At 42.2% G+C, this 13,368-nt stretch overlaps 1 protein-coding gene across 3 annotated transcripts in view; it reads left to right on the plus strand.

Annotated features, from left to right (window-relative positions):
• LOC109952770 (C-Jun-amino-terminal kinase-interacting protein 1-like) overlaps nucleotides 1–13,368 on the plus strand; it is a 76,002-nt gene that overhangs the window by 31,137 nt on the left and 31,497 nt on the right. For all 3 annotated transcript variants that reach the window (XM_020588005.1, XM_020588004.1, XM_020588007.1), the window contains 2 exons: nucleotides 3,520–3,595; nucleotides 11,416–12,015. In XM_020588005.1, the coding sequence (XP_020443661.1) occupies nucleotides 3,520–3,595; nucleotides 11,416–12,015 (676 nt within the window). The remainder of the gene's footprint in view (nucleotides 1–3,519; nucleotides 3,596–11,415; nucleotides 12,016–13,368) is intronic.

Genomic DNA, 13,368 nt, shown 5'->3' on the forward strand with positions numbered 1-13,368 from the left:
GGAGAGCGGCTGGGCACACCCTTAGAGATAAGGTGAGGAGCTCGGTCACTCAGGAGGAGGTCAGAGTAGAACCAGTGCTCCTACACATCGAGAGGAGCCAGCTGAGGTGGCTCGGGCATCTGTTTCGGATGCCTCCTGGGCACCTTCCTATGGAGGTGTTCCAGGAATGTCCCACACTCGAGGCGGCCCCGGGGAAGACCTAGGACACGCCGGAGGGACTATGTCTCTCGGCTGGCCTGGGAACACCTCGGCATTTCCCCGGAGGAGCTGGAGGAAGTGTCTGGAGAGAGGGAAGTCTGGGCATCTTTGCTTAGACTGCTGCCCCTGCGACCCGGTCCCAGATAAGTGGAGGAAAATGGATGGATGGATGGAAAACCTCCATAAATCAAAAACAGATAATACAAAGAGTGATAAATGACCTAGTTTACACTTTGAATTGTCCTATCAACAGTTTTACAGATGTCTCTTTTTATCATCGTGGTCTATGGAAAAAATGCTATTTGGGCCCCATGAGGTTTTTCCATTGCAGTACTGCCAGTGGCCACTGAGAAAAATTGGCTGAATGGCTGAGTGGCAGCACTGTATCCAGCTTTCAATAATACATTCATGACTGACACTCATGCCACTTCCTGGCAATAATCTCAGCAAGAGAGAGAAAGCAATCTACAGATGCAGCCACTCATGCAGCTTTGTCCCAGCTGCAGTAAGACTGATGGCAAATACGAAAATGTGAGAAATGTAAAATATATGCGCAATAACCCCTTACAAAAATGTGAGAATATATGTGCAATAACCCCTCACTACCTCACGAAGCGAAATGCCATATCCAAAAAAAAAATTCTGAGCCCATATGGTTATACAGTATCTCTAATACAAGAATGATGATTCAGCTTAGGCTTGCACCCTTGCCCTTAACAAACACTGCTCTACCTGGCAGATATATACAACACTGTGGATGGCTTGTACACATGGTGCTTAGGGGCTTTAACAGTGCGGCGCTGCGATCACTGCATCATCAAGGGGGATACACGGTAAGAGCAGGGGCCTTGTGCAGACCTGTCATGGATTAAGCATGGTTCCACTGCAGCCCAGCCAGCAATTTAAGATGGCTGCATGTGTAAGAATATTTTTTATTGGATTTGACCAGTTGAGTAACTTTTTTCACCCATCCATCCATCCATCCATCTTCATCCGCTTTATCCGAGACCAGGTCGCAGGGGCAGTAGTCGTAGCAGAGCCTCTCAGACTTCCCTCTCCCCACACACGCCTTGGGGTTCCTCCTGAGGAGGAACCCCAAGGCGTTCCCAGGCCAGCCGGGACACATAGTCTCTCTAACGTGTCCTGGGTCTGCCCTGAGGCCTTCTCCCAGAGGGATATGCCTGGAATACCTCCCCAGGGAGGCATCCAGAGGCCATCCTAAACAGGTGCTCGAGTCCCCTCAACTGGTTCCGCTCAATGTGGAGAAGCTGCTTGTATCCATGATCTCATTCTTTCAGTCATGATCCAAAGTTCATGACCACAGGTGAGGGTAGGAACATAGATCAACCGGTAAATTGAGAGCTTTGTCTTACGACTCAGCTCCTTCTTTTCCACAGCGGACCGGTACATTGACCGCATTACTGTGGATGCTACACCGATCCGCCTGTCAGCCTGCCGCTCCATTTTTCCCTCACTCCTGAACAAGACCCCGAGATACTTAAACTCCTCCACTTGAGGGAGCTGTTAAGGCTTTTCCCCCTCACCAGGAGGGTGAGGGAGAACTATGGTAGGTCTCAAAATTGCTGACCCAGGTGCTAGTAAAAATGGTGGTTTAATGGTGGGGAACACACACACAAAAAAAGGAACAGTCAATGAATACAGTACAAGGACAAACTAACGGCAAGACTAAGGTGAGCAGGAGGATGAGGACGGGCAGGTGAATAGACAGGCTAACCATGAGGACAGACCAACGAAAATTGGAAATCCACAGCACAGGAACTTTCAGCATGGATAACAAAAAATACGTCTAGCTAACCTCACAGAAAAAACATAAAGAGAAATCCACAGCACAAGAACTGTCAGTGTGGACCTATAACACTAAACATATAACCAGCGTACAAAATGCGATCCACTGCACAGGAACTGTCAGTGTGAAAAACATAATGATGTACAAATACATACCACAAAATATATGGCTGTTACGGGGTATGCACATTACAGTAGTTAATGCTCCGGCGATGGCAGAGCATCCGCTAGAGGTATAAATAAAGTAGGAGGGTGATTACAGTGATGTGCCCCAGCTGTGCGTGACAAGTCACTGATTACAAAAAGCGACACTGAGACATCGACGTCCTGCAAAAAGAGTGAGCAGGAGAGAGAAAGGCAGAAGAGAGGCAGGTCGTGCCGAGCGGACCTGACAGGAGCAAGTGTTTTTTCACCCATTTTCACTCAAATTTTTCAATTTGAATTGATTATTTTGAACATCCATCCAACGTTAACCATTTAATCATGACATTGTCAATGTAATACTGACTAAATTAATTCAGACAAATCATCCCAATTTAAGTAATCATTTAATATTACAATTATTCTGAACAGAGTAGTAGTTAAATAGGTAATCTGGTAGTTAGGAAACAGAGAACAGACTCACTCCTCCTGCAATGGGATAATGTATTAAATAAGAAGATTGAGCGCCAGTCAGTCCAGAGTCAGTCAGTCAGTCCATCTAGATCAGGGGTCCAGTCAGTCCTGAGTTCGTTCCCCCTATCCCCCATCCTGGGTCCACAGTACACTTTCACTGTAGCATTCTCATCATCTCTTCTACTCCCCCTAACCCAGCTAACCTAGCCTTTTTCTGCTCGCAGTTACACAGCCTTCTATGGCCTGAGCCAGAGACACAGTCCCATGCCAGCTCCACACCCCTTCTTCCGAGCATTGTCTAAGTTGTCCAGTACATGAACTTTTAGGTCGCATTGACCTAGCGCACATTTCCTTTTTCTAAACCTGAACAGAGCACACAAACAGTCCACATAAGGCTGAAGCTATGTCCCTTCCCCACTTAAGGAGGAAGTCGCTCTGGATGTTTACCCATAAATTAAACAAGGGGGACACATACTGTTCTATTACATATTACCTCTGGACTGGTACCTTGTTTATTTTTAACCACTACATTATAAACCCAAATTAAGCATTACAGGCTCTTAAAAGATATATCTTTATTCAACTCTTCAATAGAAAAGTCTTGTTTATTCTGGGCAAATCTCAGGCTCCTTTCACGGATTTGGACAATGAGGCTTGGAGCAGAGTTTATGAAAACAGATCCTCTGCTCCTCTGTGTGCATTAGCTTTACTATCTACAATCCTCATAGCTACATTGGTAAGAAGATGTGATTTTATGGTTTTGATTGTTTACTACCTCTGGCTAAACTGTGAACAAGATATCCTCCTGTGTGTACATGAGCGAGTGTGTGTCGGAGATAACACAATGCCATGTTGGTTTTTGCTCTTACACTGCTGCTTTGTTTCTTTGCCTCTGTCCAGGACTCCATCAACAACAACTCTTTAGGCAAGAAAGACAGCTGGAAGGATTCCCACACTTCCTCCCCACACATCACAGGTATGAACACTATTGATCAGAAAAAACAAAACACCAAGGGGTAAAACAAAGCAAGACAATAGGTTTAAATCATAATTTTTTTATATAAAGATGGATGACATGTCACCACTTTCTCCGTCAATGGAAAACTGAAGCCAAAATAGCGCGAACACGAGGGCAGCCATCTCGCTTTTGTGACACAATTTGCAACCATGGTCTGCACTGACTGTTTTGGCCCGTGGGACACATTGCATCAACTTGAATAACTGACAGGTGGCAGGCTACAGAGAGCCGAGTGACCTGAGGAGCCATGATAGAAATATAAACTGGCTGGTAAGTGCATTAACAACACTTTAAAAATAATTGAGTAATACAGTTGTCCGGAAGCATTTGATAAACACATAAACATGAGATTTAGGCTGACTTTGGCTAAGATTTTGAGTTAGCCATTGCTTTTAGTCTGCTCTTATGTGTTTTGTCTTTCAGTTCAGGGGTTTGTTTGTAAAGCCATTATGTGCTGTAACAGCTTGATTCCTATTATTAACCACGCATGATACTGAGCCTACAAAATGATTCACTGACTCAGTGCTAGTGACTAAAATTTACTGTAAAGAAGTTTGGTGAGCCTTTTATCATTATTAGAGATAATTCTGTGGACCTTAATCTCAGTTTACATTTATTTTGAATAAAAGTTAGTTAGCTATTTAGCATACAGTACTCTGTATTCTTAAATGTTTGACTGTAACAGTAATCTAACTGAACTAGACAGCACTCAGAGAATGAAACCTCTGCCAAGGGCAACTCAGTTTCCCCATAATGCCATAAAAGCAATCCCCATGATAGTTTAATATTTTTGCAGTAGGCTCTTTCTGTTCACTATTGCACTGTGCAGATGGCTCCTGCGCACTGGTCTCACAACAGCTTCACAGAGACCAATTTTGCTGGTCTGGTGACTGTGTATATGTGGGTAAAGATCCTTTTGATGAAAATTGTGCTGTAGCTTGTTTTATACCTTACGGTTTGGAAGAGGCACTGCTTGTATCTTCAATATGTTTTGGAATGACTTATTGATCCAGGAACTTGGAATCTGTGAATATCATTGCAACTTTACTGTAGTCCAGTTTCCAAGGCTAACACAACTTAATTCAGTACATTAGTATCTTTCTTAGCTAGCTTAGCAAATTCTTAGCAGTTAAATAGGACACATTAGTTTTATTTTATCTCTATCATCTGTTGTCTTCCTGATATTAATCCAGTCTGGGTGTAACTGCAATCCCGACAATACAGAGGAATAGCCAATCAGTTGTTTGATTAGCTTAACAAGTAAAGTCAAGTCAAGACAAGAATCTTTATTGTCATTATGCATAGCACAACAAAATTTCTTCCAGTAGCTCTCAGCTTAAAAGACACATTATTTACATAAAAACCAAAAATTGTACAAGTCAATATAAGAATATGAACAGATAAAAATGAAGATGTGTAGGACCTAATCAGGTCAACAGCATATTAGCAGCAGAAGAATATAGTCACATTCTAAAGTGCAGCTCAGTGCAAATGTCAGTCTTTAAGAAGAGCTGTGAGCATGTGTGTGCATCTGCAGGAGTCCAGTATTCTATCTGTAACTGTCTGTGGGGGGGTTGTTTTGTGTGTGTGTGTGTGTGTGTGTGTGTGTGACTGGGGGTTAGGGGGGTGTTGATTTCACAGCTCTGGGGACGAAGATGTGTCTTAGTCTGTTTGTTTTAGTCTTTATATTCCTGTACCCTATCCTGGAGGGAAGAGGCACAGACAGACTGTTGCCTGGTTGGGTGGGGTCTGCAGCAATCCATCCAGCACTCCTCTGGATCCGGTCAGCGTATAGTGAGTCCAGATCCAGAAGAGGACTCCCTACAATGCCCTGAGCTGTTCTCACCACCTGGGTCAAGTCCCTTCTGTCCTGTGCAGTGCAGACTCCTCACACCCTGGACACAATCTGTTTGAACTCCTCCCCTCTGGACGGCATTACAGGTCACTGTGCACCAAGACAACCAGGCACAAGGACAGTTTTTTCCCCCAGGCTGTCACTCTGATTAACACTTTACCCACGACAGTGTGACTGGACAATAACTCTCAGTGCAGTACCTGTAAATATACATTGTACAGATTATACAGATCTGGACAGGTCTCTATTTTTAAGTACTCTATTTATATTCCAATTTTTTTCTATTACTTTGTCTGTCTGCATTGTTTACTGCCTGTTTATACTGCTTATTTTGCACTGTTTGTTGCTGTTAATACTGCTTATTTTGTTATACTTGCACATTGAGAGCCGATGTACCAGAGTCAAATTCTTTGTGTGTCCAACACACCTGGCAAATAAAGCAGATTCTGATTATGATTCTGACACTGTTGCACTGAGACAGAGGATGCTCTCTACTGTTGCTCTGTAGAAGTTTGCGAGCAACTGAGAGGAGAGACCAGCACGTTTCAGCTTCCTGAGGAAGAAAAGCCTTAATCACGCAAACATTTGTTCAGGTCAGATTAACAGTTCATTCCTGATGCCAGCAGTACATTTCTGTTTGAGATCAAGCCACCTCCATCGTTTTTCAGCATAGAACTCTTGTTGATGTTTTTACATTCATTCTAATTTTACGTTCATTTGGCTTTAAGGCACTCACTGTGCCTAAGTGTTGATGTGAAGCATATATTTAATATATAAAAATTTAGAACATGCACCACAAACTGCAGGCAGCTGGGATGTTCTCTGTTAAAACGTGTTATGTATTAGATATTTTAGTTTATTTTATGTAATGTCCATTTGGAATAGCGTTGTGTAAATACTTTTGTTTGGGAAAATCAGATGTCCGAGTTTTCCACGTGTCCTTAAACGCACCGTGCATTCGTGGATCGTGGACTTTTGAGAGTGCGGAAAAACACTCTCAAAAATCCGTGTGTGCGCGGAAGGTGATTCGTGTGTGTTAGACGATCCACGCAATTTGTACGTACTTTCTAAAGAATTGCACACGAAAAATTGATTTTAAGCATTTGTAAAATGTGTTTTACGTGCAGTTTGTACAGCACGCATTTGTGAACAGCATGACACACACACACAAATCGCTTGTTACAGACAAACACGCATTTGTAACATTTTTGATAGGATTTTATATCCATACTACCCAGGCCTGGGTCCGAAAGAGCACACAGTTCACTGTCACTGTAGCATTCTCCTTCCTACACCCTTCAGCCTCACTGTTTTATCCACAGCTTTCTTAGGGTGTTACGTCAATTTCTGAACTTAGCTTCCTGTCTCCAGTTTTAGGAGACAACACCCTAAGATGTACCCAAAAACAGGAAACATCTTGGCCAAATTATATAAGCCCATTGTCCAGCTCACATAAACTAAAAAGTGAACACACAAACACTCTATTCTATTACATAATCCATATTAACACATGTAACTTAAACCACTACACTCACTAGATATCCAGCAACCCTTCTTTTCCTAGTTTGTTTAGAAACATCAATAAAAGCTCCAAACATTGTTACATTTTTGCCTATGGGATTTAATCAAAAAATTCTTTTAAGGCAAATTTAAATAGGCCAAAAAAAGCCAAAGCCATTGTCAGTAGTGAAGAGGTTCTAGCCTACTCAACAGAACTCTCTCCAGTACTTTGGACACACCACTGGACTGTTTGTCAGCTTTATCTCTAATTGCAGGCATTGCTAATACAGATATACGAGCATTTGGTAGAAAACTGTGTGCTGAAAACCCAAACAAATGGCAAAGAGAGGACAGTTTTTTACTAGAAAGATTGCTCAGCAGTTATATCATCTATACCACATGCCTTATTATTTCATAGCTGTATAACTGTAAATATGTTTTTGAAACACCTTGGATTGTACTTCTGTCCATTAACAGGCCTAAAACCTACAACGTGAGGCAGAGCTGTAACAGTGAGTGATGGCAACCACAGCGACAACATGAAACACCTGAGCAGGAGCTGCAGACCTCCACCACCACTGAAGCTCATCCTCTCTGTTTGCCCAGCCACAGAGACAGTGTGATGGAGCATCTGCTTCCTCAGTGTCTTCAGGCAGAAGGCTCCAGGCTGTGACTGCTAGATATCAGTGTAATACATTGCGTTCTTTTTGTAAAATACATTTTATTTTTGTAAAATCTGATGTAATGTTACAGTGTCTTTCATTGCATTTGACAGTATCTGCAGCAGAAGGTTTTGATCACCTTGTGTACATTTCTAAAAACACTTCTGGGTCAACACAGTAGCTGAGAACTTGAACTTATTTGCACCAGTAATAGATAACAAGACAGGGTTGGAAGGTGTTACCAAGAATCAACAAAAGAGCTAATAATAATTGATAATTACAAGTTTGCTGACTATATGAGCTTTAATGTAGTTTTTCTCACCTGTATTCATAATGCATACTGTGTTAATAATAAATCACTCTAAGTTCTAATGACTCTCTCTTTTTTCTGCTCAGACAAGTCTGGTGGAAAGGCAAACAGTCCGCTGCTCTGTTGCTCTCTGATAGCGGTGCCCGCCGAGTTTAGCTCTCTTGGCTCTCTCTCTCTCGAGCCCATCTAAAAATGGTCCGACAGTGCCCTGACGCCACCCTGGTGTCAAGTTCCTGGATCAATAAGTCAACATTGTAAAAACACAAATGTGCTTCTTTCCAACCATAAGACAAGCTACAACCCAATTTTCATCAAAACGAGCCATCCTCTGAGCTTAACCCACATATATACACACACTGGTAACATTGGTCTCTGTGCTTCTGCTGTGAGACCAGTGCACAGGGACCGTCTACGAAGTGCGACACCAGATGGAGGGAGCCTACCACAGAAATACTGAATTACTCTTATATAGTGTAGTAGGCCTGCAGTCAAATTCATTTCAGCCATCAGGGGCCTCCTGTTGGTTATACTGAAACACTTATTTTTTGTGTAATTTGGGGGAATTTTTATTGGAAAAATATTCAATAATTTCATTCCTCTATGGTGTCATTCATGTCACTGAAACACAGACAAGCCAGTATTATCAGTTTAACCGCGCTGGTCTTGGTCCTTTTTTAAGTTATATTTTGGACTTTTAGCTTTTATTTCCAGTGAATCACTGAGATGTGGGCAGGAAACAAAGGAGAGAGAGAGAGAGAGAGAGTTGGGGAGACCTGCAACAAATGTTGGCAGATGGACTCAATCTGACTAAGTTGCACACACAGTGTGCTGTAACCACTCAACTACAGGATGCCCCAAGGCCTGGTTTTGGTCTTGACTTGGTCTCAACCTCTTATAGGTGTCACGATTGGCGTATACAGATGCCAAACAGAGGATGTGGTGAACTCAATTAAATAACCAGACGAACTGAGGTAACGAAAAGTTCTTTACTGGTAAACAAAACTAACAAAAAGTCCAGGATATCACTTAGGTCGATAAGACAGTCCAGGGTCGGCGCCGGTTAACAGGTATATCCAGGGGATCCAAACTCGAGGTCAATGGGAACAAAAGCAGAAGGTCGGTACACAGCAGGCGATCAGAATCTGAGAGGGCATAGACAAAACACAGTGGTCAAGAAACGATAGTCCTAGGTCAAACACAGAGTCAGGCAAGGGATAAATGCTGGAGAGTCAGAGCTGGGGTCTAGAACAATCTGGCAGCGTCCTGGTGGGAGGACGCTGCCTAAATAGAAGGGAAAAACAGGTGCAAACAATAAGGTGCAGGTGAACTAATGATGATTAGATAAAAGGGCCAAAAGTGAGGTGAAACAAAACAGGAAGTGATGAGAAAATAAAAGTCTGACAGGAAGCAAGAGGGGCAGGAGCGTGACAATAGGTCTTGGACTATGTAATTTTTTTTATTTTAAGACTGTTCTTTCTGGCTTTTGACTCCTTACCTGACTCCAGAGGAGAGCTGCACAAGAAGTCTTATATGCCTAGACTGTCTGTTTATGCATAAATGGCAAATTGAACTGAAAAAAAAAAAACTTAGAAAAAATCAACTGGACTAGGTATCTAGGTTGAAGACATTTCACTTCTTGTGCAAGAGGCTTCTAAGTTTTTTTCAGCTTACTATGACCTGGATGACTGAGAATCTGCACGGACATAAATGGCAAATAAAAATCTTGAATCCTAAAATCCTTGACTTGCTCTTGGTTTAGGTGGTCTTGACTAGAAACACTAGTATGTTGACTGGACATTGATTTGTTTCACCTTCCTTTTGGAGCAATGCTATTGTATCTATAATAAGAAATTCCTATGTACATTCCAGGAATGGGATTCCACTCTAATGGCATATTTCTGGAATGAAGTAGCCTTAATAAGTATCCCGGCTTTAATCTCTAAAAGTGCCCACGATCAAATCAGGTTTTCTTTCCAATGACTTACACTAGGTATTCTGAACATCAGAGAAGGAGTTTGTTGCTGGTGTAAGTGCTTGTTGGAGCCTCCTCACTCCCTTTCAGTCAGACACTAGATTATTTTCTTGTTGGAGCCTTTACATTGTAAGCAAAGAAAACCCTGGTTGCTGCCGTGTCACTACCAGTTCTTACTGTGACTTGTTATACATGAATGCACTAGCACAGTATCTTCATATTGTTGGACTCCACTGATCACAGCTCATGAAGATTTGTCATTTACTTCAAACTCTTAACTCATCACTGTGTTCTGTACTCCAGAGCTGGCTGGCCATGTCAGTCTTTGCGCTATTTGAGTCACTGGTGTTAGAAATTAACCCAATTCTTTTGTTGGAAGCACGAGAAGTGAAGTCTATAATCAAATTTGTCACTATTGTTTAGATTCCTTAGAGAACAGAGGAAATGTACTTTTGGGGACCATGGACAGCCATAGCATGAGTATTCTGTGTGTGTGGTATTGTTTCATATATACTTGTGGGCACCGAACATTGTGGACAGGCTGCTTTGCAGGAACCGGAAGTCGCTGTGGGGACCAGAGGCTGGGCCCTAAGACTAATTTGTCAAATTTTATGAAAATGACAGGGTGTAAGGTTAGAGCAAATGTTGGCTTTGGTTAAAGTTAGGATATGTCTCCTGAAAATGAATGTGTCTATGTACAGACCATGTATATGATGATCAGGGCGTGTGTGTGTGTGTGTTTTACTTAGAAAATGGGATTCCACTATTTTGAACATATTTATTTGTCAGGGTTGAGACTATGACAGTCTGTGAAACAATACTGGGTAATGTGTTTTGTGGATCTTAAGTAGCGTAGTCAGTTCTAAGGAACCCCCCCCCCCCTGATGTCACCCGGGGGCTACTTTTTCCTAGTTCCAAGACTGGGCTTTGAAACTACAAATTTGAAACAGAGAACCTGCATTACAAGTATGCTGAAAAAACACAGAAGAAAGCACCTGGGCGTAGTTTTAGGTAGAAGACGTTTCACCTCTCATCCAAGAGGCTTCATCAGTTCTGTGTGACTGGTGGTGAACAGGAGGTATTTATCCCCCTGGGTGGTGTTTCAGTCCTTTGGTGGCCAACAATGTCCTCAACCAGCTCAGTCTTTAGGGTCTGATATCGGTGAGAGTTGTTACCTGTCTTTGAACCCTCACTTGTGGACCAACGCCTATTGTCCTGGTGTGAATTGGGGTGGAACTGTGTGGGTACCCAAACATTCGACTCTCATCTCAAATGCATTACAATAAAAGAGTGACAAATATGAAAATGTTTTTGAAATATTTAATACTAATCAAATGTGGATTATTGCTCTGTTCCAGTAACTCTTATCCATCATAAACTGCTTACTGTAGGCAACTCAGTTAATCCCACTGTATATACAGTATCTGGTTGCTTAATACATAATCTGTTATTTGTATGGTGGTGTGTGTGTGTGTTTAGGAGATCTAACACCATCGGATGTCCAACCAAAAGTGGAGGACAAAGTCCAGCAGAGCACGCGCCGCCCAGCCCCAAAACCACCCACAGCAAATGGAGCCAGTAGGAGAGCCAACACACAGGCTGCTGCCTCCACCGCAAATGCATGCACTCGACCGCAGGGAAAACAGGTGTCTGGGGCCACGCACTTGCAGTCCTCCAGTACCCTGAGGAGCCAACAGAGAGGAGGAGGGGGAGGAGGAAGAGGGGGAGGAGGAAGAGGGGGAGGAAGAGGAATGACAGCAATGAGAGAGAGAAGTCTGGGGGACACCAAAGGAAAGGATGGAGTGACTGCAGGGAAGGAAGATAGAAGAGGAGGGAGACTGTGTGAAGAGTCCAAGGGGAGGGGGAAAGAAAGCATAGGACATCAGAAGCCAAGGGAACCAAATGGGCTGAAAAGCCGGGGGACTGATCGGAAAGGAAAAGTAGGCGCTAAAGGGGGTAACAGAGCAGAGGGATTAAAGCCAAATAACATGCTCTCTAACCCAGAGGTTTATCTAACCGCTATGGTGGTTCCACGCACACCTGTAGCACCAAGAACCCAGGACAAGACCCAAGATCAAGGTAATAAGCCCATCTTTACAACAGTAAAGGTAGCGTGACTCTTATTTTTGCTCAAGGAAGTGTAGTCTGGCATTTTGTGTTTTTTTATTTCTCAAGCTATTTATTTATTTATTTTATCTATTTATTTATTCTTTTGCATCCTTCTCTTGTCAGAGTTAAAAACGAGTGACTTACATCAAAAAGACACGCACCATGGATTATAAAGGCATGTTTTATGATATGCAGGTGTCAATGGCCCTCTTTCCATCCATCCATCCATTTTCTTCCGCTTATCCGGGGCCGGGTCGCACTCTTTATTTTTATAAAAATACAACATGTAGCCAACAGTAACAGTATATACTGTAACTGAAAAGTATGTCTAGCGAAGAGCATTTTACATTTCCACTTGTCTATACACTTGCTTTATTATTCTGCATCATAAGAACTACATCTATCTCAATCCAGTGGGGAGGGTGGCAGAGTATATTTGCATTTTTACAAACAACAACAAAAAAACAAACAAAAGAGGAAAAGCTAACATCTATGCCTGACTAAATGTTCAAAATGTTATAAAGTTTATTTTACATATTCATTTACTTGAATGCTTGCCACAGAAATTTTTTTGCATGTTTAGTGAACCTGACGTGCACTGACTAACGCACTCTCTAAACTAGCAATGCAATGTAGTTAACTAATTAGACTAATTTCCCTGTAATTACTATTCAGTTACAGAGGAGTGCTTTTCAAAAGCCTTCCTCTGAAATTAGTTACATGTCAGTTTGTTTCTAGAAAATTATAAGGATATGGATAACCACCATATTAGCCAAGTATGTTACACACAAGGAATTTGTTGCCAGTACAGAACTGAGGCAGCCATCGGTGCCCCCAAAAAGATGATCCAAAATTTGTTATAAAGTTTTAAAATAAATTGAGAGGAACTGCAGCTGGTGATACTTCTCTCAGGGTCTGCTGCTACTACAGACCACTTTATTAATACACCTAATCATACAATCAATATAAAAACTCTCCACTGTTGCGGGTGTAAAGCTCTGATTTTCATATGGATACAGAGAGACTCTTTGGCAAAGTGTTTATTATTAGTATCCACATTGGCACAGGGTTGCAGTCTTACATGCCTCTCTGCATCTCTTTGCAACTGCTATCCACCCAACACTCCCAGTACCCCATAGAGACTGTGTCTGCCCCCCACCACTTAAATTATATAAACCACAAATCAACTCGAGAGGAGTTATTCATAAGAACCTAATTAAAATTAAGATGACTCCTCTTATAGAACAAAATAACAATCAAATGTGGACTATTAAATATCAGCTCTCTCTCATCTAAATCTCTGTTAGTGAATGATTTGATAAG

The sequence above is a fragment of the Monopterus albus genome, unplaced genomic scaffold, assembly GCF_001952655.1.
Source record: "Monopterus albus unplaced genomic scaffold, M_albus_1.0 scaffold494.1, whole genome shotgun sequence".
In the NCBI taxonomy this organism is placed as follows: Eukaryota; Metazoa; Chordata; class Actinopteri; order Synbranchiformes; family Synbranchidae; genus Monopterus; species Monopterus albus.